At 40.3% G+C, this 25,920-nt stretch overlaps 1 protein-coding gene across 1 annotated transcript in view; it reads right to left on the minus strand.

Annotated features, from left to right (window-relative positions):
• CSMD1 (CUB and Sushi multiple domains 1) overlaps window positions 1-25,920 on the minus strand; it is a 2,896,277-nt gene that overhangs the window by 343,679 nt on the left and 2,526,678 nt on the right. The window contains exons 44-47 of the mRNA XM_030195161.1: window positions 18,029-18,174; window positions 15,775-15,855; window positions 12,402-12,515; window positions 4,102-4,290 (exon numbers count right to left, since the gene is read on the minus strand). Of these exons, the coding sequence (XP_030051021.1) occupies window positions 4,102-4,290; window positions 12,402-12,515; window positions 15,775-15,855; window positions 18,029-18,174 (530 nt within the window). The remainder of the gene's footprint in view (window positions 1-4,101; window positions 4,291-12,401; window positions 12,516-15,774; window positions 15,856-18,028; window positions 18,175-25,920) is intronic.

The raw sequence follows: 25,920 nt of genomic DNA on the forward strand, positions 1-25,920 counted from the left end.
GGATAGAGAAACATGTGACCACAATTCTCACATGGTTTGTAATTTTCCTTAGCTCTGAAAATGAGTTCTAAACCTAATAAAAAGTGGGGGCTCTTATAGCGAAATCAGAAGCTCACCTATGAACAGACGTGCTGCATAGGAGATTGCCTGGTCACGAGACTCCTGGCTTCGCTGAACAAGGGCTTCCCAGCTGATGAGAAAGGCCTGGATGTGGTAACGCATGACCAGTGATCTATGTATATTATGATTGTTTATTATTGCTTCTTGCCTGGTCAATAGACTCCTGGCTTCGCTGATAAGGAAGCCTGGATGTAGTGATGAATGACCAGTGATGTAATGATTGTTTCTTTTGAACTATAGATAGGTATTATTGTTTCTCTTCAACTATATAGCTTAATCATTATGTATCTTAGACAATAATGACTTATACACTCTCCAATTAAAGTGAACCTCTAATAAAATTCTCATTTACCTAATACGAATCCAAAAGAATCCACAGTAACTTTTGAGTAGTCTGTGTTAGTGAGGCAGGCTGTAAAACCAGAGCAGAACACTGACATACAGCCTGGTATGTACTGTCACTTTCACCTCTTCGGGGGTGGGGTGGGAGGGGGTTAATTACTACTGGGGATTAAGGTGAGGGTCATGACATTATCCCTTCAGTTGTCATTTGGTCAGTTTGGGTACCTTTTTGGCACTTAGTCACTATTGAAACAGATCTAGGCAAAAACATTTTTGCCCTGGATGTTTTTACAATGTTCCATTACTGCAGAGAAATGCCCCAAATCGTAAGCCAGCCCTAGTCCGGCTCAAAACATAACTCCAGCACGCCCCATTGAGATTCAGATGAACTGCTTAGAAAAACATCTTTAACATTAGTTTTGGAGACAGCGATTTGGATGTTTTTGTGAAAAAAATATCCATCTGCCACTTTGTGCCATTTTTTGGATGTTTTTCTGTTTCAAAAATGAGCCACTAAATGATCCAGTCATTTGCCAATAAATGTCTGTAGTTCAGTTTGCAGTCACTTCCTTTCTCCTAGAGATCTTCTGTGGTATTTTTTTTTAAATCTAGATATTCTCCTTGTCGTCACCACCCCCACCATGAAAAACGCCATTTCCCTAGATTGCTCTTAAATTGTTCATCTTCTTTCCATGACCCTTTTCTCTACAGCTTCCTTTCTGTCGAAAGAGTCCTGCCTCTTGAGCATTTATCACTCAGTGGTATATAAATGCCTCTATCATATCTCCCTTTTCCCTCCTTTCTTCAAAGGTGTACATGTTTAAATGTATAAATATAAGCCCATATACTTTTATGATGAAAACCACTGACTATTTTAGTAGCCACTGGACCATCTCCATCTGGGTTATATCCTTTTTGAAATGCAGTCTTCAGAATCATAATTCAAGTGAGGTGTCACCAAAGAGTTATACAGAGGCAATTCCACCTCCTGTTCCAGTTGCCTATTTCACTCAATGTGTTCCCAAGCATTCTTCTCACATCATACTAAATATGGTTATGTAAATACTTGTAAATTAAGGAAAAAGCAGGCATAAAAGAGCAGATTTATGTTAAATAACATAGAATGAGTTTCTCCACACTCCATTTTGCCTTAGCTCTTACAGGGGCCTCTTTACTGCTCATTGGGATTAGCTTAGCTTGAGTTATCTGCAGCAGAGCCCATAGGAATAAAATGGGCCCTGTTGCAGATAACTTGAGCAAAGCTTTAGTAAAAGACCCCCTTAGTTCTTTCTTACTATCCAGTCTTCAATGTCCCTCTTTTAATGGTATCTACCTACAGCTTGCCCTTCTCTCTTTCTCAATTCCATCCAGCATTTCCCCCCTCCCCCCCACTTCTATCATCTGTCCCTCTCTCTGCTCCCCACTTTTATCCAGCATTGCTCCTCCTCCCCTCCTCATATCCATACAGCATTTGATCCCTCTCTATCCTCCTCACTTCCATTCAGAATTTGCCCTCTCTCTCCTCCCCACTCTCAATCAGTATTTCCCCCTTTCTCTTCTCCCCACTTCCATCTGAGATTTGCATCCTCTATCCTCTCCACTTCTATCCAGCATTCTCCCCTTTCCCTATCCAACACCTCTTCCCATGCCTCCTTTCTCCCCATCCAGCATCTTTTCCCTTTTCTCATCTCTCCCCATCCAGCACTTCTCCCATTGACCCCTCTCTCCCCATTTGGCATTTCTCCCCTTGCCCCCTCTTCCCATATGGTATGTCTCCACTTGCTCCCTCTCTCCTCATCTTTCATTGCCCCCCTTCCCCCCTCTCTTGCCATTCAGCATCTCTCCCCTTGCACCATCTCTCCCATTCAGAATCTTTCCCCTTGTCCCTCTCTCCCATCCAGCATCTCCCCCTTGCCCCCTCTTTCCCCATCCAGCATTTCTCTGCTTACCTCCTCCTTCCCCATCTGGCATCTCTTCCCATGCCCCTTCTCTCCTATTCAGCATTTCCCCACTTGCCCCTCTCTCCCATCCAGCATCTTTCCTTGCCTTCTTTCTCCCCATTCAGCATTTCTCCCTTGCCCCCCTTTTCCCATCCAGCATCTCTCCTGCAGCCACTGCTGCTTCTCCCAATGAGCAGCAGCAGCGGGCAAATCAAGGAGTAAAATGCACGGGGCTGCAGTGCTCAGTTGGGCACTGTCAGCTCTGCTGATCCCTTGCCCCTCTGATGGCAACTTTCTGTTCTAGGATGTTTCAGTTTGTAAAATGTTGTTCATTTTGGATATTGTCATGTTTTATCAAACAGGAAACCCTGATGTAGTATCAGTTCAATTTTGCTTACACATATAAGTAAGAAGTTGCATTAGAAATAAACAGAGAATCAAGAAAAAAAGCAAGCAGTTATTTACATTCATTTAAAGCATTTTGTAACAGATACATTATTATAAGAACTGTATTACATTTTTAGAGAGTTGATTGGCATCCTGCCTTTTTTGCAGTCATATCTATGTGGCTAACCTGGCTAGTTAAGTGCTGAATATCGACACTAAACTGGCCAAGTGTCAATTCTGCCTCAGGAATGTCCCCAAAATAGCTGGCTTTCAGTTTGGCATTAACCAGTTAAATGCCAATGAAAATTAGTGGTTAGCCCTGAACAGGCAATTTAACTGGCCACAAGCCCTTTGTGGATGGTTAAATTGCTTTGAATATCGACCCCCAAAAATATTTTGGTTCAACATGTCCCTAGAATGTACTTTTATGCAGTGGCCAGCACCAACACTTATCCATCTGTACTAGGCTTGCTGTTCCACTTGCCTAAATTATTGTTTTCTGGCTGAATTTTGCTGTTAAGCAGCTTAGTGACAGCACATTCCACAGACCATCCTAGCACCTTCACTCCATAAATGCAAAATTGTTAGTATATCTCTTTTTGAATAGTTCTATGTATTAAGGGGTCCTTTTACCAAGCTGTGGGAAAAAGGGCCTTGTGCTAATGGCAGGCAGGGGGCTCTTTTCCGCACGCCAGGGTCCCTTTTACCGTGGTAGGTAAAAAGCCCCCAGACTAACATGGCCATGTGGCAGGGAACCCTTACCCGCCACCTACTGAGGTGGCGATAAAGGCTCCCGCAGAATCCCAGCGATGCCTGATTACCGCCGGGTTACCGCCACACAAGCTATTTCCAGGAGTTTTCTTTTTCCCAAGGAAATGGCATGTGTTCGGAGCAGAACTACCTCTAGCGGCCACGGTGGGCCAGTGGTAGCCCTGATTTAGCGTTTGGTAAGCTTACTTTAGGCTTACCGATGGTTTGTAAAATACCCCTAAGCTAGGGGTTCTTTGTATTAAATTAGATGTATGAGCACATGCCATTTATTTAACTACTTTGGAATAACAACCAAAACTAGACTGATGAGCAATGAACTGACCAACCAAAGTTAAAATCAGTCACTGGCAACACCCCCAATGCTTCCTATTTTAAAAACATTTACATTTTGCCTGGACTAAAGTTAGCAAGTGAGTGGGGTGAGGATAAATCAGAAAGCATGGGCAGAGGGGAGAAGAATTTAAAAACAGGAGTAAGCCTGTCAAGCCGTAACAAAATTATCATACAAAAATTTTTGCATATGGTTTTGTGTTTATCTTACCATCAAATATTTCCAGCTCATCAAATTGCTTTTCACTTTGAAATGTTTCAACAAAGATAGAAATATTATGGCTTGGTTCAACTTTGACACTCCAAGAGCAGGTCTGTGAATTGGGATAGTTGCCTGGATATCCTGGACTCAGTATCACGCCAGATGATTCTGTGCGCATTTCATTTGCTGGACATTGTGCTAAACAAAGTTCAAATGAAAGGACAACGTTAATTTTCCTGCAAAGGTAAAATAACATACAAGTTAAATTTACTCGTTTTTTCACATTTGAAGATAACTATAGGGTCCTGAAAATGCCTATTCGCCATTATTTCTAAATAACCCTTATGCTGCTAAAATATAAATAGCATTATAGCATAGTTTTGATGATCCAACATAAACGGGAACGAGCCATTGTTGGATAAGTGAAAAGTCAGAGTATACGGAAAACAATGGTAACCCCTTTCAAAATGCATGGAAAAACATACTTTATGGATAAAGAACAGGCATAAGGTGTCTGTATTTAAAGTATTTATTAACACTAACCAGCAACAGAACAAACATGGCTTCCTTGAATCGTGTGAAAACAGAAAACAGGAAGAGAACCTGCACACTTCTTAAAGGCATCGCAATGACATCACTGGGGGGGGGGGGGGTCTGTCAGATATGCCGGATGTTCGGATAATTGAGACTGTACTGTAGTTGCAAAAATTCTAGCTCAAATAACAAAGAGGGCAGCACACCAACCAATGCAAAAATGTGTAAGAGCTATTTTATATATTAAAAAGGCAAGCTTGTTCTAGTTATAAATTATGAAGGTTATTTTATAAAGTCATTTTCATGTGCATGTGATCACATGTTCATGCAAATGACCTCTTATTAAATATGCATCATGACATGATGGCACATCTTTTGCTAATGGGTTGACAGGGGGCAGAGTTTCGGCAAAGCAGTTATAAGTGATTTCTTGAGCATGTGTGATTCAATCTATATTCAAGCACATTCTTTGCCACAGATGCTGGTATTTTACAAAGACAAGTAGGAGCCTACAAAAGAACACAACAACATAAGGGTTTCCATACTGGGACAGAACAAAGGTCCATCAAGCCCGGTATCCTGTTTCTTACACTGACCAATCTATGTCATAAGTACCCGGCAAGATCCTAAAACAGAACTTATATTGCTTATGCTAGAAATAAGGGAGAGGCTGGGACTTTCTGTGGTTACAATAAAAGCAGTTTACATATTAGATATACAGGCACTTATTTTGTACCTGGGGAATGGAGGGTTGGGTGTCTGTAGCATTAGTGTGCATAAATTTTTACCGCGTACTAAAAATGCTAGCGTACCTATAGCATGGCTTAATAAACAAGGCCCTTAGATTGTTGGTACTGATATTTATGCTTGCTCCTGAGCACATGCACATATTAGCAAGTAATGCACAAAAAAAAAACCTTCAGTAAAGGAACAAACTGGCCCTGAAGGCTCTTTTGTGCTTTTCCGTGCTCTTGTGGTTTGTGTACTTTTAACCCTCTGTTCTGTTACTTTATTAGCAAGTAAAATATACATCTGCGTTTATTCCAAAAACTACATATGTAAACCATGATTCTACTTACACTTGCAATACACGTACTTATTAGATGTGACCTGATTCTATAAAAGGCATTTTATGTTTATATATCAACATTTTACACGCTAAAAAGGTTTACTCAATTACCTCCTATTTGTTCTTTTAGGGGTCCTTTAAATAATCCACAGCAAAACGTGGCCTGTGGTGTTATGGGCATGTGTTTTTGGTGCGCGCCAGGCCAGTTTTTACTGCATCTGGAAAAAGGGCTTTTTTTAACCCTAGAACGCATGACGTTAAAAATATACATATTAACGTCATGGGGGCCTTTTAGGCCCCCATGCACATAATGTAGAAAAACACACTTAAATAACTTTCACAAGTTTATTTCAAAATTGCTCAATAAAATATGAATAGTGGACAACATTTTAATTATAATTTTTCACAGAAAACACCAAAAAATCTTTTTTTTCCCAAATTTCACGCAAAGACATGAAAACACACAAAAATGCATAGAAATCTATAGCAAACTAGCTGCAGCTACATTTTTATTCTAACTTTCTTTTCTATTATATTAGTCTTCCAAACAATTCTGACATGTTATTTTTTCAGAAGAGTGTTCTTTGCAAACAGTTTCCTTACAAGTGGAACAATATCGCTCAGTTTTCCTCTCTATGTTTCTTGGACACATGAAACAACGCTTTCGTTTTCTTTCTCCTGGCTCTGGAGTAATCTGAAACTGTACGCCACACCGTTTCATTTCTTCTTTAGTTTTCTTTGGCAAGCATTTCAAGTCGCTTCGCTCTATCATGTGAGGTATTACAAGTTCATGACAAAGGTCCTTCAAGAATAAGCGTCTCCTGTCCTTCCTCTGTGCATGAAATTCAGGATGAGTTTCTGTATAAATAATGAATGAATTTAGGGCTGCTACATCAAGCATATTTGAAAATAGTACTACAGGCCATCGTTTTGTTTGCCTCTTACACGAATATTCTCCCACCATCTCATCCATTTTATCTACACCTCCTTTTGTTGCATTGTAATGCAGGATGATTTCTGGTTTCAATTTTTGGTTATTGCTGTCAACACTGCAATCGTGATGCATGGTACTGAGTAAAATTACAGATTTCTCCTTCTTTGCCTTGTAAGATACCAAAGTCGCTTTGTTATTGAATCCAAAGACACTCTCATAAAGTGCTCGCTGACGATTGTGTTTGAGTGCTGCTGGAATTTCTCGTCTGTTTTGCTTTATAGTACCAACAAGTGTAATAGCTTTTGCAAGCAGAAAATTGCCTAGTTCAACATTGGTGAAATAATTGTCCATGGTGATGTTTCTACCTGAATTGAATATTGGAACAGCAAGAGTTTTGACTATTTCAGACCCCAGATCCTTCTGTACTGGTGCACCAACCTCTTTGCCACAGTAGATTACGCCATTTATGCCATAATAATTTGCAGAATCACACATCCAGAAGATTTTTATACCATACTTGGCTGGCTTGCTGGGCATGTATTGTATGAATTTGCAGCGTCCTCTGAACGGTACAAGTTGCTCATCTACAGTAACATTAGTACTAGGATTGTAAAGTTTTGTGCAATTTTTGATAAATATGTTCCAGATATAACTGATAGGGGCTAATTTGTCTGTTTCAAACCTCGCTGCACGAGTTCGCTTATCATCAAAGCGAATGATCCTTCTAATTTCCTCATATCTGCCCACTGACATTGTCGCCTTATAGTGTGGATCAGAAAGTGGGTCCAGAAATAATTCTCGTATTGGGACATCATACGATTTTTGACTCCCTGCCAGCAGGAAAAGTCCAATATATGCATAAAGTTCCTCTTTTGAGATATTTTTCCAGGACTTATTTTTTGCTGAAGCGATACGTCTTCCTTCTAGGTTTGAACATAATAGGACCTCTTCTGCAATATTGTCAGAAAAATAAGTACAGAATACATCTTTAGGGGTAAAGTAACTGGGACTTCCCACAGCTCCTTGAGCCTGTCTCACAATATTGTGTATTGGAGTACGTCCGACTAATGTAGGATTACTGTCCCAAAAAACATTCGTTTTGGATGTTCTACTTATCACTTCTTGAGGATCCACTAGATTCACTTCTTCATCATCAGAAGAATCACTGGATGAGGATGTTTGATTAGCTGGTGGCAGATATTCTTCATCAGACAAAGATAGTTCACTTTCATCATCGCTTTGAAACATAATCGCTTCAATCTCTTGGTCAGTCAGACACTTGGAGGAAGACTGTGCCATTGCTGACTAGATGTTAGAAAATGAAACAGATTTCCTCTCAACAGCTTATCTTATCACAGGTCCTTCAGCAATTAGCTCACAGTGTATACTGTCCTCAGTGTTCAGAGGACCTGAGGTGATGTCATGGCCTTATCACTCCCTCCAAAAATCACATGACATCCTCACATGTTATTATCCACACCCTGGCCCCTCCACCAGCATTACTGAGTACAAATAAAGTAACTTGAGACACAAACACTTCTGAGAACATGATAAAAACAGCGGGGGCCTAAAAGGCCCCCAATTCGTACAGATGTAGTTTTCACCAAACAAGCATTGTTACACCATAATGCCTATGAAAAAAAATTATATGAACAACTGGATATTATCAACAATGACATACTTGAGTAATACCTTGAGTTTCAAATTTCTAACTAAAGTAATTTTGCAGATAATAGCAAAAATGTAAGCATGGGGGCCTAAAAGGCCCCCAATATGCGTTCTAGGGTTAAAAATGGGCCAGGAAAAGCGCCTGCGGTAAAATTGAAACCAGCGTGTGCCTGTTTACATCCTGAGCCCTTAACGCCACTCATTGATCTAGTGGTAAGGGATCACACGCTACATGCGCAGTGACCGGTTGGCACGCGCCAACTGCCAATTAACTCCAGAAATGCCACACACAGCAGAAAATAAAAAAATAATTTGTCCCAGTGGTATAGGCATGCGCATAATCCGAAATTACCACCAGGAGGGCGTACCAGCCTGGCAGTAGTCTCGTTTTGGCACACACTGCATGGGCGTAGAGCCTACCACGCCTTTCTAAAAGGGCCCCTTGGTCCCTCTAATTTAAGTATTTATATCATAAAGGGCTATATTTTGTACATAGCTATATTAACTTTGAAAATGCTATCCCACAATGGGCCCAATATTCAGCTGGCAGCAATCAACGCTTTGTAGTGTCCCAGTTTTTAGCACATGGGTTAGCTGGGCCAGAAAAATATTCATGTTTTCCCATTTTGCAGAAGGAATAAAAATATTCTTTTTACAAAATTCTCCATTGGCACTTACACTTGCTCTGGCCAACCATGACATCTACCTGTTTATTTGGACTTGGGGGCCCACTAGCAATTTAGGGGCAATTATCTTTACTTCTGTGGTATCTAATTCCATTTTTGAAGTTATTTCACTTAGGATCCTGTTTACTAAGCCACGCTAAAGGCATGTTAGCATTTTTAGCACATGCGCTTAACCATGTAGATGCCCATAATATTCCTATGAGCGTCTGTACAGTTAGCGCGTGCTAATTTTTAGCATGTGCAAAAATTCTAGCGCAAGTTAGTAAACAGGGCCCTCTTTAATTGACTTCACTTGTATGTACAGGCATTGAGAAGTGCCACGGAATACATCTGTATGCTGTAAGATCAGCACTACACATCTATTTGCTAACACACGTATAACGACACATGTGATGCTGCTCATTTCTTTCCTAAAGGGGCTGTTGCTGCTCTGCATGCCAGCTGATATGCATACCTTACAGTATTTATTTTTCTATATAAGAGGGGTTGTTATTAATGTATGGGAAAAGTCAGGCCTTTTCTGCAACTTAATTTACCACAGAAGTCAGAAACTGGCGATACCCCAGTACTACAAGTTACTGACTCCCAGGGCATCTGAATAACGCTGCTTGTGAGCAACCTCACAAGCAGCATTATCCTACCATCTCAGGGCCTTACTTAACAAAAATAAATCCTTGTTTACAGTGGAGACTGAGGTTTTTGAAATTGGACTTTTGTTTTATTTAAATGTGTTTCCCAAGTAACTGTCTTGGCATTTCTTACTCTAAACCACACGAATGTTGCTACTAATTGGGTTTCTGGCAGGTACTTAGTACATAAGTATTGCCATACTGGGAAAGACCAAAGGTCCATCAAGCCCAGCATCCTGTTTCCAACAGTGGCCAATCCAGGTCACAAATACCTGGCAAGATCCCAAAAAAGTACAAAACATTTTATACTGCTTATCCCAGAAATAGTGGATTTTCCCAAGTCCATTTAATAATGGTCTATGGAGTTTTCCTTTAGGAATCCATCCAAACCTTTTTAAAACTCTGCTAAGCTAACCGCCCCTACAACATTCTCTGGTAATGAATTCTAGAGCCCAATTACACGTTGAGTGAAGAAAGATTTTCTCCAATTTGTTTTAAATTTTCTACATTGTAGTTTCATCGCATGCCCACTAGTCCTAGATTTTTTATTGTTTTTTAATGATAATTTAATGGTCACATGCTAACCGATTAGCACTGAACATGCCCTGATCTCCTCCATGAGTGGTGCTTGCACATCCTGAAATTACCACAGGATGCCTCAGTGTACCCTGTGGTAAAGCCATTTTTTGGTATGATAAGCACACATTAGTGCTTACTGCAGCTTTGTAAAAGGGCCTTATAGAAAGAAAAGCTTGCAACACTATTGCCTGTAGTGATACATATGAGTCCTTTCATAAAGCAGCAGTAGGGCTAACATGTGAGTAGCGTGTGCCAAATCGGCACTACTGCAGACAACTCCTCAGTATTTTCGAAGTTGACACGTGCTGTTTCCTGCGGTAGAAAATATTTTTCTATTTTCTACCATGGGGGCATTCCTGATGGTAATTGGCAGTATGGCCACATTTGCATGTGCTGCATGAGTACCATGCGTGTAATGCATGAGCCCTTACCACTAGGTCAATGGGTGGCGGTAAGAGCTCAGGCAGTAAATAGCTATGTGCTACTTTTAATTTTAGTGCACAGCCATTTACTGCCCCCTTTAAAAAGAGCCTTTTTCCCCAGCTGTGGTAAAAAATGGCCCAGGGCACGCCAAAAACACAGGCCCACACTACCACAGGCCACATTTTACCATGTCTTAGTAAAAGGACCCCTTAATAATATAGTAACACAGTAAATAACAGCAAAGACCCACACAATCCATCCAGTCTGCCCAAAATGGTGGCCAAATCCACACAATTATGTTTCATGTTGACAAACATTTATTCGCTATTAACCTTAAGTTGAATTCCTCTCCCCCTCTGAGTTACATTCATAGCGTATGATATAAAATACGCAAACCTGTTCTTTTTCTGTCCTTGCTATTTTTGGGTCACAGACCACAGAAGTCTGCCAACATTGTCATTACTTCCCAGCTGCAGGAGTTGCCATTAAAGTACTGCTAAGTTTTGTTTAGATGCCATTCTTTTTTTATATAGGGATTATTTGTGTTTATCCCACACATTTTTGAATTCCATCACCATTTTTGCCTCCACCAACTCACTTCAAAAGGCATTCCTGGCATCCACCATCCTCCCCGTGAAAAAGTTCTTCCTGAAGTTACTCCTAAGTGCTCCCCCACCCTCAATTCATGTCCTCTAGCTCTACCCCTTCCCTGCCTCTCGACAAGATGTGTTATACATATTGCACACATTATCAGTTCAACAAATCTCTTCTCATGTGTGTTTTGCTGAAAACCCCATACCATTTTTTGTGGCTTTTCTTTGGACCACTTCAATTCTTCTTTTTATGTGGTCTCCAAAACTGAACACAATATTCCAAGTGAAGAATCACCAATGATATGTACAAGGGCATTAAAACCATCTTTTCTGCTGGTTATGCCTCTCTTTATGCAACCAAGTATGCTTTTGGTTACGGCCATGGTCTTGTCACATTGTTTCGCTGCCTTGTGATTCTCAGACATTATGAAATGAAAAACATTTGGCTCTATGCCATTATCAACTAATGGGACTCCTTTAGCTGCAAACATCCTCTTTTGAGTTTTGCTAGTTTCTTCCTGTTTCATCAGGCAATGAAACATTGAACACTGGAAAAATCATAAAGTGTGCTGGATGTAGGGAGGTCCACAGCAGTCTTGAAGAACTTTCCTACCTATGTGACCATTCATCAGACCATTCTTACCTGCAGAATTAAGGGAAAATCACCTTTGGCCAAACATTACACATTTTATTACTTTCTTTCTATGTTTGAAAAATAAAATCATGACCATAAAGGAATATTTTGGACTTTGCTTCATAAATAGGGACTGGAGAAAGGTGAGTGCATTTTATATTTCTATTTTATTTTTGCCTGTATCCCACTCTGGGCTTTTTGGAGAGACGTGCTATCAAATTCAAGAAAGTTTATCGTAGTTTCAACTGAAATACACAATAGCCATATAGATCATCTTCTATATAGTATAAAATGTACCATGACATCCATCCTTTTCTAAAAAAAAAAAAAAAGAAATAATCATTTTACTTTTTTTGTTTCAAAGCTGTATGACAAGGCAATGGTAGAAAGCCTGGAAACAAGTCTATTATGCAGTGATGGAAACTGTAAGGAAAATTATAATGCTATTTTGACAGTCTTCAAAATCCAAAACCGGGCTAACATTGGAGCTTAATATAAATGTAGATGAAGAAAGGTGGTGGTTTGAATGAGTTTGCTGCAGATAAAAGTGGACTACTTGCCTTCACAGAATGGAGGGGAGCCTTCAAACTGTAACTCGGTATTCAGTTTGCAGGTCATAACTTCATTTCCAACTAGTGTGAATCCTGGATGACACTGGTACTTTACAAAATCTCCTAAAAGAATTGAAGACAACCAATCTGTTATTTGCTGTACAGAATACTCTATACACATCTTTCACCTGAAATCAATGGCTGAATGCTGTGATAGGTATCAGAAAAGAAATCATTTTATATTGCTTTTGTGACAGAACATTTTTTTCCATTCAGATATTTATTACTATTGGAATTCTCCAAAAATTGATGGTAAAAAAGATCTTCTCACACACCCTTGCTCCTCTCTGAAACCCCAGCCTGACCAAAAACACTCCCCCACCCTTTCCAGGGCCAAACCCAGTACATTCTTTGCTCTCCCAAACTCAATTTCAGCACTCTTTCCTCCTGGAAGAGCCCCAGCAATCTGTAGCCTCTCACAAGCCCAACCCTGGCATCCTTCACTTCCCCCTCCCCTCCTGAGCTCCACAGCCCCCAAACCGATCTGTGGCATTGCTGCTGATCCTTCTGACCTTTCAATCCTTCCTATTGACTATATTAAACTTAGTATCAATAGCCATTATTAATATATTTGACCATCCCTAGGAAATAAAAAATTGAGTTTTTAATGAATTTTGTTGGAGCAAAAAATTGTAATACGATGGATCCAAACCGCATCCTTTTATATTTTGAAAGTCACATTTAACTTTTGCAAACTGTTTATGGACCCTAAATAGGAGGCGTTAAGGGTCCTCATGTAATTTTTTTGCAAGTGCTATGTGCTAATGGGAACATTAGTGCACAATCTTAAAAAAAGAAAAGCCCAGATTTTATATTGTGGTAAATCTGGATTTAGCAAGCAGCACAGTCCCACATTTGAATGTACTAAGCCCAGATTTCACAACACCTTAGCAGGTCTCCTAAATTTGTACCTGAGACCAGTGGCATAGGAAGGGGGGGCAGGGGGGGCGGTCCACCCCGGGTGCACGCCGCTGGGGGGTGTCGGCTCCGCGCTGGTGCACTGCCCTCTCTGCCCCGGAACAGGTTACTTCCTGTTCCGGGACAGAGAGAGCAGTGAATCAGCGCGGAGCCGACACACCCCAGCGGCATGCAGTCGGGGTGGATCGGCCCTCCCGCCCGTCCCTCGCCGCAGGTATGCGCTCCGGGGGGGGGGGGGTGCGCCGTGCTGCACCCGGGGGGGGGGGGGGTGTGCAGCGGCGACCCGTCCTGGGTGTCAGCTCCCCTCGCTACGGCTCTGCCTGAGACAATGAAGTGTTATTGACTAGCCCAAGTTCACAAGGAGCTGCAGTGGTATTTGAACCTAGCCCTTACCTCATTATACGATTTTAAATGGGGTAGGATTATAAGGAAAGAGGCAAAATTCAGCAACTCTCTAACTTGTGCTTTCAAATCTGACTGCAGAAAAAGAAGGAATAACTTTAAAAGGATAAGCTACGCAGATATTTTGAACAGTTACATAGGAATATATAATTCCACTGAATAGTCATATAACTTAAAACAAATAACTTATCTGTTTAAAGTTCTATATTGGCTGCCCCACTGAATGTTGAATTTGTTGTAAATCTTTCTAAAAAAAACAGCCCTTCTACTAGACCAGGGGTTCTCAACCCAGTCCTCGGGACACACCTAGCCAGTCAGGTTTTCAGGACACCCACAATAAATATGTATGAAGTAGATTTACATGCCCTACCTCCCTTGTATGAAATTTACCTCATGCATACTCATTGTGGGCATCCTGACAACCTGACTGGCTAGGCATGTCCTGAGGACTGGGTTGAGAACCCCTGTATTAGACTGCAGTAAATTTGACACTTACTGCACGATTAAAGCAATAATTACAATGCAGTAAGAGCAAAGGCTGTATGGTAGATGCAGGGGGCATGGTCACTATCTGTTCTGCATTTAAACCACAAGGCAGACAGTTGCCAGAGAGGCACCATGTAGTCCCTGATAGCACAAGAGCACCCATGCTATCAGGCATCATATGCAACAGGGTGCAGGTCAAAGTGTGAATATATAAATAAAACACAGTGCATCATGCTGCAGTAGTGCTCCCAGCCCTGCTTCATGCAGTACTTCTCTCCCAATTCAACTCTTTTCATCCCCAATCCCGACCTTCAGCACAACAAAAGAAGTGGCACATTCCAAGTTAGACCCTGACCTTCCAACTCATACCCTGCCCAACAAGTCACAGCTCCCTGATCCCTCCCTTACAAATTTGGAGACCCCTGGCTCCTTAGCATATCTCCCATCCCCCAGTCCAATCCTATCTCCTCCAAAGAAACCCTGACCCAGTCCAAGAACCCTCACCCCCCACAACATGTGTTTGGCCCATCAGACCCTACACAGTCTGTGTTTAGCTACCAAAAGCGTCATCAGGAGTCACCACCGGCCACTCTGGATCGTCTGGGATGCCTCTCACACCATACAAGATGGCGGGGTTCCAAAACGGACAAACACCCGCACATGTGCATGCAGTTAATCGTGATCATTATCTGGAAGGCATTATAGCAGAAGATGAAACTAAAGTAATACTGAGACATGGTATCAAGCAATTACGGTGGGAGAATTACATTGATTTGAACACAGTTGTTGTTGACACCAGTGAAAGACAAGCAGAGATTTGGAATGGTTGGAAGTGATTTACACAACCGGGGAGGATTGTGTCATCATATTGGAATGCTTAACAACAGGTCCAGTGGATGTGTTAGTATTTGATGTGTATGTGAGAAAATCTACGGGACAGTCTGATCCAAGGACTTGGTCTATATATATGTGTGAACTCTGTCAAAAGAATTATTCAGCTTGCTGATTTATCAACATGGTGAAAGAATTATGTAATTGTGCTGACTGAAGATATGTGATGTCCCTGTTTTTGCAATTTGTACCATTCAGTATCTTAAAAGTTTGAATTAATGGGGTAAATGTAGAAATGTGTGTCGGTAATTGTTGATTGGATGCATGTGTTGTGTTGGCGGAGTATGAGTGGTGGTAGTGGTATGTATGAGGTTTGAGTGGTTCATGGGTGTAACGGAGTATTATTGTTAATGTATAATTTACAATAAATAAGAGATTGAGCATAGTTGTCAGAGATTTTGTAGTTTTGTACATTGCTAGTTGCAGCTATTTAAAAAAATATTTATCTTTGTGTATGCATTTGTTAGCACAGAGTATGAAGTATGATATCGAAAATACTGGAAAAAAATGTCCAAAATTAGTTGTTCAACCAATAGTATTTTGGCAGGAATATAAGAGGATGCTGATCCATAGGAAAAGCAAAGAATATTAATAAGAAAAGTATAAGATGATAAAATTACATTACCTGTCTCAAATTCGCCATCATCTACAACTAGGTCTGCATGTGCAACAGCTGGTGGAGGTTGGCATTTCTTAAGTTGATATGCTGAGAAGAAAACAAATTGAGAAAACAGAGAAAATTAATTTGTGTTTTCTAAACCAAGGCCACATTGTAATCCGATCAACTTTTTTTTTGTTTCAGTCTACTGAATGTGCTCTAGGAAATGTTATTTCATGGAAAAGAAACTATGAGGGGTATTTACATAACTGTGGCAAAATTATATAGGGGTCCTTTTACTAAGCTGTGGGAAAAGGGCCCTGCGGTAGTGGCAGGGGGCCGTTTTTCCTGCGTATTAGGGCCCTCTCTACCAGGGGCATAGCCAGACTTCGGTGGGAGGGGGGTCCAGAGCCCGAGGTGAGGGGGCACATTTTAGCCCCCCCCCTGGCGCCGCCGACCCCCCCTGGAATTGCCGCCGCTGCCACCAACAACAACTTTGCCCCCCCCCCCCTGCTGACGACCCTCTCGACCCCCCCCAACCGCCATCCCGCCATCGCCTGCCTTTGCTGGCAGGGGACCCCAACCCCCCCCAGCCGAGGTCCTCTTCTTCTCGCAAAAGGCTTCCTTCTGTTTCTGACATCCTGATGTCAGACGCACGCACAGAAACTTGATCAGATCATTCAGCAAGCAACGCTGCAGCAGCCGAGAAGAGGACATCGATTGGGGTCCCCTGTCAGTACAGGTACGCGACGGAGTTGGCTCGCGCTGCTATGTTGTGATTGGGCACTGTCGCTGACGCACCCGGAAGTGGGAGACGTCATCATTTCAGGAGATGGATGCAGAAGCACGAATGCCTTAAGGCTTATGTCCACGCAGTCAGCTTCAGAACATTGGAGGTGCGTTTTATTACATAGGATTATTACTATTATTATTGATAGGTGTTACTGCGTGATGCTATAAAAACTGAATGATCCCTCTTTTCAAAATTACATCATTCAGGAAGTGACCATTAAGATCCATTTTAGCAAAATTGATTTAGTCAGTGAGATCAAAGACTTCATGAACGTGCCAAGGTTGAAGAAGGACACTTTGAAAACAAATTATGAATTAACTAAGGAAAAAAACATTATACTAATGTATTTTAAAAGGTCATACTATAGGCCTTGTTTACTAAGCTGCGCTATAGGCATGCTAATGTTTTTAGTGCACGCTAAATTTAGCATGCGCTAATGCTAGAGACACCCATATATTCCTATGGGTGTCTCTAGCATTAGCCTGCACTAATTTTTAACATGCGGTAAAAACGATAGCGCACATTAGTAAACAAGGCCGTAAGGGCCCCTTTTACTAAGCGGTGGTAAGCCCAACATGGGCTTACTGCTTGCTAAAAAAGGAAGTACTGCCAGGATACCACAGCAGCCCAGCGTTACTTCCTACCCCTAGAATGCCGTCATATCCGGTGCTACAAAATATTTATTTCTGCAGCACCGGAATGTACCCGGCGGTAATCGGGCAGTGCTGTGCGCTGCCTAGTTACCGCCAGGTTAGCGTGGAAGCCCTTACCGTCACCTCAATGGGTGGCAGTAAGGGCTCCCACCAAAATGGCAATGTGGCAAGTGCTTTACTTGCCACATGGCCATTTCCTGCAGGAAAGAGAGAGACTACCTTTTTATCTGCTGCGGTAAAAGGGGGCCTCATCACGTGTGAATATCACTCACTGATGCCAGCACAGGTCCCCTTTTGCCATAGCTTGGTAAAAAGGGCCCTCAATGTTTAAACAACTTCAAAGTATTTTGTAAAGCAGGGGTGTCCAAACTTGGCCCTCTCCACATCAAGTTTTCAGGATTTCCTCAATGAATATGCATCCTATCTATTTCCATACAATGGATGCAGTGCATGCTAATAGATCTCATGCATATTCATTGGGGTAATCCTGAAAACCCAACTGGATTATGGCCCTTGAGGACCGAGGTTGGACAACCCTGATGTAAAAGATCCCATTTCTTCTGGACACCATGTATAAACCAAATTATTTTAGCTAAATCATTCAAATTAAGTTTCACCAGTGAGTTTAAGCTACTGTCATAAAGATTTAAGGAAAGAAGAAGAAAATAAATCTTAATAGCAGATACTTGATTTGTGCTACTGAAATTTCAACGGCAGTTTCATCCATGCAGTTTCATTTATTTTAATCTCAATAAGCATACTTGAGTAAGAGTTAGCTAAAGTTCAATGAACAGGTCCTCTCATTTGTTAGTTAGACTTGATGAAGCAAACTGACCATGAAAATTAAGGACAAAGAAACCTCCAGTTGAGAAGTCACTGTGAAACCTGAGAAGGACTCGATTGGTAGTACTGTAGGCTGTTTCAAGAGCAGTGTTGCCACTAAAAACTCCCAGCTGAGGTGAATTTTGATCAGGACCATCCCTAGAGAAAAAGAGCACAGAAAGCAGTTTGAGTTACAAAAAAGCCCCATTAATTAAGGTTTAAATTAACATTCCATTTTCTCTTGACAGCAGGCTACATCTGTGTGAAAGCAGGTTAATCTACACCATTGTAGTTCATCTCATTTCATTAGCATTCAAATCTGTAATGGTAATGCATTGTACAAAAGAACTTCAAAGCCTTACCTTTACTTAAGACATTTTTGGAAACTGCCTTCTTGTAGCTCAAGTTCTACCTTATATTATATTTATCTCCTCTGATATTTCTTTAAAATAAGTGTACACAACTTGATCAGGCCTTATAGAGTCACCATCCTATGGGACCCTTTTATCAAGCTGCGGTAAGCATTTACCCCCCAGATTCTATATAGTGCAACTTACATTGTATGTGCAAATACAGTTGCATTCTGTATTTGTGCATGCAACTTAGTTAACACGGCCATCAGCACTGATAATTGCCAATTAACAAGCAGTAATTGACACTAATTATCATTAATTAGAATTAGGCAGGTGGACCCAGGCCCATCCCCCTACCTATTACACTAGTGGTGGTAAATGTGAGCCCTTCAAAACCCACCACAAACCCAATGTACCCCATGTAGGTGTCACCCTTCACCCTTAGAGCTATAGTAGTGTTATACAGTTGTGGGGAGTGGGTTTTGTGGGGCTCAACACCCAAGGTAAGGAAGCTATGCACCTGGGAGCAAATTCTGAAGCCCACTGCAGTGCCCCCTAGGGTGCCTGGTTGGTGTCCTGGCATGTGAGGGGGACCAGTGCACTAGGAATGCTGGCTCCTCCCATATTCGGTGGCCAAATAATGGAATGGATTACCTCCAAAAATACATGTTGAATTAAACTACAAGAGTTTTTAGAAAATGTTAACATATTGGTTGTTTCATAAACTTATGGTATCATAATGTAATTGTAATATTAGAGAGTTGGTTATTTGTGATCTAGGGCTTGCTCCTACTCTTGGTTTTGTAAGCTACTATGATCTAAATTTTTGGTATGTGTAGCCTATAAATGATTATTGTAATTGTAATGTGGAAATTGTTCAAAAAGGAACTACGAGAGGCCTGAATATACTGGATTAGGCAAGAAAGAAAAACGAAGAGTGGATAAGTAAAGAAACTTGCAAATGTATATGAAAAAAAAAGTCATTTACTGTATCACAAGGATATACTTAAAAGAAAAAGTTACATTATAGTAGTACAGTCATCAAGATAAAGAAATCTGAAAGGCACAAGATGAGATAAGAGAAGATATTCTCAAGTAAATAATCAAATAACAGAGTTGCTTTCCCTGATACAGCTAGAAGAAGTATATGCCTAATATCTATGGATAAAATAAGTTCTGAGTTTTAAAAAATATTTACCAAACTCAAGACCTGATATGTGTGTTAGCTAAGTTAAAAAAAAGAAAAATATGCATAGACTTCAAAATGAATGATTAAATAAAGATCAAATAAATTGGATCAATGAGGAACACTTGATGGAATATGATCACATCAAATTGGTGAAAATTTAAACATCTATTGAAATTCTGATGGTCCTGGAAAGTATAGACTATTACCTGTAGTAAGTATTTTTTGGATTTCAAATAACAGACGAAGCAGCACAAAAATAACATTTGGTACAGTGTATCACAATCAGCTAACGGGAACAGAAGGAAGAAAAGTACAGCCTGTTAAAGATAAAGGGGGAGGTAGGGGGTTATCAATGCAGGCTACCATTATTACAGGTTACTTTACTACAACTTGAGCTATTTTAACACAGGTCCCATGTAATGAGGGTAGTCCATATTGATAATTTCCCTTCAAAGGCACATTCATTACAGAAGAAAAAGTTCAGCACTGGGAAGAGCATTTTATGGAAATACTAATCTGCCCAAAGCCTCAAACAACACTAGACCAGTTGATTGCTGAAAGATCAACAGAGCTGCACATAGACAGCAATCCACTCACAATAGATGAGATAATCAAAGCTATTAAGAGACTAAAGAATGGAACATCACCAAGATTAAATGACATGTATGCAGAACTTTTAAAGAAAGGATCAAATCAAATGATAGAATGGCTACAACTGTGTAATGTTGCATGGGAAAAGAAAAAACACCCAATGACTGGAACAAAGGTATAATTGCAAAGCTGCTGAAGAAAGGAAATTTATTGGGTTGCAATAATTGGAGAGGAATTGTTCTGTTATCTGTACCTGAAATAGTTTAGAACTGAATGATTCTTAGCTGGCATATGTCTCAAGTGAACAACTTATTACAAGAAAAACAAGCAGGGTTCAGGACCAACAGTAGATCAAATTTTCACACTGCACAATATTAGAAAAGGTTCTTGGGTATAACATCCCAGTAGTCCTACATGTTGTGGATTTTGAAAAAGCATTTGACACCATCAATAGAGATAGCTTATGGAATATTATGAAATCTGCCAAGTTCATCACAGTTATTGAAAACCTTTATGAGAACAATGAATGCTGTGTCAGAGTGGACAGTTATAAAAGTCGGTGTAAAACAGCAACTGGAGTTAAGAAAAGGTATGTATTGTCACTATTGTTATTGTTATTCAGCTTAGCCATGGAATGGTTAACACAGAATGCAAGAGTAGTCTAAAATACAGGAATTACATGGCTAGAAGTTATGCAGTTAGAGGATTTGGATATTGCAGATGATGTGTCCTTGTTGTGCAAGTTCTGTTTAGGAAACGCAGGTCAAAGCAGATAGTAAATGGAAAGGCTCACCCTTAAAGGGGAGCCGATTACAACCGGGCTGAAGGCTCAGGAAGAATCTGGGGTGGGGAGGAGAGGGAGGGATGAGTGGGAGGGGATAGGGAGATTAAGAGATTGAAGGGTGATGGGAAAAGAGGCGGGTAGGGAGGAGGGGTGAAGAAGGGCTGTGAAGGGAAACACAGCGCCATTTGGATTGCAGCAAGCAGAGGGAGCAGTGTTGACCCGCCCTCCCGCCCATGAGGTACAGGGAAAGGGTCGTTGTCGCAGCAAGGCATAAGCTATGGAACTTAGGTAACATTAGCGACGAGTACACAGCACCTCAGCGGATAATATGGCAAACTGAGTTACTATGTATATGTTAATGACCTGTTGCAAGTTACAATACTCAGCAAAATGTTATGCCTGCATGCGGGCAGGATTACAGAACAAGATGGATACGGCTAGTCTCCTGGCTTGGACGGCCAGGGGGCCAATAGCTTTGGTTAAAGTGGTAAATGCATCCTTGTACGGGATGCATTTGATTGGACAGCGTGCTATAGCAGACAGCACTGAGGAGGAACAGGGTGCTTGGACGGCACAGCCTGTAGTAATATAAGCAAGAAGGGCTGTGTACTCGGAGGGAGATGTTTATCAAGGATGTTTACCAATGATTGTTTATGTGAAGGTTTACAATAAATAAATTTTGCGGACCTGGCTGCGGCCTAAATAAATCCACATTTGTTAAAGAAATTGGCTTCTGGTGTGGTGTTTGGATAGAAGGGGGTGACTGAGTGAATGCCGAATGCCCGTGTTGTGAATTTTTGTGAACAGAATGGGTGAACTATATCTAGCAAACAGGCAATGTTTATGATCATAAACATAGCAGATAATATAGCAATCAAATAAAAGAAGTCAAAATAAAAAAGGGCCAGAATTCACCTATTTGGGAAGTTTGGTAACAGAAGAAAACAGTAAAAAAGACATGAAAATTAGAATTGTTAAAACAACATCAGTCATGAACAGCTTGGATAAGATCTGGGACAATAATAATAAGCTAACAACTTGAACAAAAATGCATGTGTATAATAATACTGGGATTCCAACTTTGTTATATGGTGTAGAAACCTGGCTTCTAAAGAAAAATATACTAGATGGTTTTGATTCATGCAGCTTAAGAAGAATTCTATATAGTGAGGGACAAGATAAGGTTAAAACTAAAGAAAACGAAACAACACAACAGCCGAAAATTAGAAGGTTTGGGCGCCTACAAAGAATAGATTTGCAGTTCATACCAAAGCAAGCCATGAACAAGGTCCCAGAAGGCCAAGACAAACATGGTGTCAAACCATTCAAAAAGATCTCACTGAACTGGATATCAACTGATTACAAGCAGTTGATTAAAACAAGACCAACATGTAAGTAAGATGGGTCTACTTGCCTGATCTGTTGACTAACTGAACAAGACAATCCTAAAATGATTAAGTGAATAAGTGGTTAAAATTTAAAAGCAGCCTCAAAAGGTGGCGGGTTTTAGCTGGATTTGAATGGAAGGAAAGTAGGGTTGTGCATTCATTTCAAATGCCATTTCATATGATGTTTCATGTCATTTTCTGATACCATCAACAGAGAAAGCAAAGAGTGTAATCTCTTTTGGAAGAGTATGCACTTTTTATGAAAGAGGGTACAGTCTTTCCCGAGAATGCACAGTTTTCTGAAAGAAGGAACACTTTTTGAAAATAGTGTACACTCTTTTGAAAAAAGTGCATATTCTTTCAAAAGAGGGCATGCTCTTCTGAAAAGAGGTTGCACTCTTTCTGAAAAAGTGCACACTACCAACAATATTTATCCTGTAATAAATTTTAAAAAAATAAGAAATAAAAACTCCATAAATAACATGGTAAACAAAATAGACATTTTGGGGCTGCACACCCCTACAGAGACAGAGCATGATGTACCAACTCATTAAATCTATTCAAGGAGGATGGCACAACAAGGTGGAAGGAATGGAGTCCGAGTTGGCATTGGAAGAGAAGAACACAAATAAGAATAACTTAAGATTGGAGTCTCTGAGAAAAGATGCAAAAAGAAATAAAAGAGGAAAGATACTTAGGAACTGCAGAACTGTATGCAGAACTGTATGCAGAAGTAGATATGGAGCCAATTAAGTGATTTTATTCTAGGCTCTTTGTAAAATCACTTTTTTTTTTTCAGAATCCGTTTACACATGTACACTAATGCTTATAATAACCAAAACTGATTTTTTTCTAAGATATTAAGGATCACAAAAGAAGCTTTACACTCCAGCATGGTATCCTGAACTCCCTCGGGTAGCAGGTCTGTAAAATTGTTAACTACTCTATCTTTTTGAATGGGCATTTCAGAGATCTTATGCCAATAAATCTATAGTACACACATACACAGTTGTCACTAGTGATATATCTTGGGCTCTAAAAATTCCTTTTATGTGCTCTCAGTAGTCCATAGCTTCTGAATTTGAGATAGACCATGATGCTTTTGTGATGTGTACTTCAGTACACTAGGGATTAACTAGAAATTGCCTGAAATCTTTTAACTTCTGACCTTTCTCTTCCTTCAGAATAGAAGGATATTTGTTCACTTCAGTCTGTAATAATCTCAGTCTCACTTCTTATAGTTGAAAAGCCAGTGCATCATTTTACTTCTTGTCTACCCTAAGCTTATCCAGGTTAGCTTCCTGAACACAAACAATAAAAGACTAAAGCCACGTTTTCAAAACAGAGGGTTATTTTAAAACAGACTGACTAATTTGTGCAGTGTATGTGTATCAGTTGTACCATAGAACGTATATACCTATTCTCTCTGAGAATTATGCCATGGAAAGCACATATACACATTTCCCCCTGATGTTTGGTACATAGAAATTCCCTGGCTTATTTTACATGCATAAGCATATTTATTAAAAAGCATGTACAGAAATTCTAACCCTTATTGACCCTATCCCTGAAAGCGAATGTCTCTGCTCAGGTCAGATATATTTATATGCTTATACTCAAACATCATAAAAGGCTAGTTGTCTATGTAAAACACTGCTGGAAATACCTTTTAAATTATCCCTATTTTTTTTTTTGGGGGGGGGGGGGATAGTTTCATAAGGTTTTCATTATTGTTATTAGAGTTGTACTAAATATTCGTATTCAAACCGATCTGGCCCTGAATAGTGCGCCGAATATATTATTCGTATTCAGCTGAATAGTGGGTTAAATTTGAATATGAATAATACTTGTGCTATAAAAGAGAAAGCCTGCTTCAATTCTGTCCCTACTTCCCTTTCTACTTCTGGTTCCTTTGTTGACCAGATATCTGGTGTCAATTGCTAAGCTATTTAAAACTGCATGAAAGTGCCTTGCTCTTCAGCTCCTGCTGCTGTGCAAGATATGAAACAATTCCTCATCCACAACTAGCCATGTGACCCATACAGCTGAGCATCACAATGCTCTGAGCCAATGAAGGAGAGAGAGGAGAGAGACAGGACCACTCCCTCCAACCTTATTGGCACACTGCTTTATGATGTACAACTGCATCATCAATAATGTTAGCGGAAGCAGCTCTGCCTCTCTCTCCTCTCTCTCTTCATTGGCTCAGAGCATTGATGCAGACCTGTATGGGTCCATTGGCTCAGAGTGTTTTCATTTAGAACTGTTTAAATTAAATGCAATGGATAAACAAAGTCTAATATGGAAATACTTTATGATTATAGATGAAGATCCGTGCAAAGCGATCTGTAGCATGTGCAGAGCAATGATTTTGCATCGTGTCAGTCAGTCTAAAAATTTAACAACCCCCACTTTAAACACCACTTAAAGCACAAACATTATGAGGAATTTAAATCTCTGTTGGTGAAGCATGATACTACGCTCACCCAAAAGTCCAGTAAGGAAAAATGAAAACCAACAAAGCTTAAGAAATTTGATTTTAACTAAAACAGTGGATGATAGATAGCCCAGAGGCCCAAAAGATTCATGAAGCTATAGGTGAAATGATAGTTATAAATGTTCAGCCTTTCACTATTGTTGAGGACATTGATTTCCAGAAGTTTTGTACCGGCTTTAGAACCTACATATAAATTGCTGTCAAGGAAGTATTTTTAAGAAAAGGTCATCCTGTCGTATGAATGGATCAAAGGTACTGTTCAAGCCAGTATTGATAAGGCAAACAAAATATCTCTCACAACTGAGTGTTGGACATCAGAAAACAAAACTGAATCATTTATAAATCTTACTGCTCAAAAAGCCAAGTCCATGTTGTCTTACGAGACATTGGAGCCAACATAACTAAAGCTCTGAAAGATGCTGGGTTCTGTGGACTCAGTTGTTTTGCTCATACACTCCAGTTATGAATTCATGATTCCTTATTCTCACAGCCTTCTATCACATAATTAATTCATACAACCAGAAAACTGGTTGGACCCTTTCAACATTCTTCCAGTACCACATCTTGTTTACATGCCATTCAGCTTGAATTGGGCCTGCCTCAGCACCGGATGCTAGCTGATGTGGTGACTAGATGGAACTCGACATTTTATATGTTGGAACATTTGCTTGAACAAAAAAGGGCTGTACTACTGTACATTTCTGAAGTGGATGATGTTAAGGAACTAACCCCTTGTTTACTAAGCTGCGCTAGTGCCGACACAGCCGATTCACTTTGAATGGGCTGTGTAAGCATTGCCACGTGGCTTAAACAGGGGGGTAAATGTGCAGCAGTGGTTGTTGATGAGCAGTGTGATATCTCTGTTGAAGCTGTTCGAACAACTAATTCATGAAGTAAGCAAGTTGTCATCTACACTTTCTGTAGTTTTGTCTGCTGTAAGGTCTTTGCTCCATACCTGAATAACTTGTCTGATGATGGAATAAAGAAAATGCTATATCAGAAAACACCAAATATTGGAAGTCCAAACAATGATAAACCTGCACAACCAAAATTAATGTAAGACCAATATTTGATTGGGATAGGGTTATGTTGAAAATATATTA

The sequence above is a fragment of the Microcaecilia unicolor genome, chromosome 3, assembly GCF_901765095.1.
Source record: "Microcaecilia unicolor chromosome 3, aMicUni1.1, whole genome shotgun sequence".
NCBI classification, from domain to species: domain Eukaryota; kingdom Metazoa; phylum Chordata; class Amphibia; order Gymnophiona; family Siphonopidae; genus Microcaecilia; species Microcaecilia unicolor.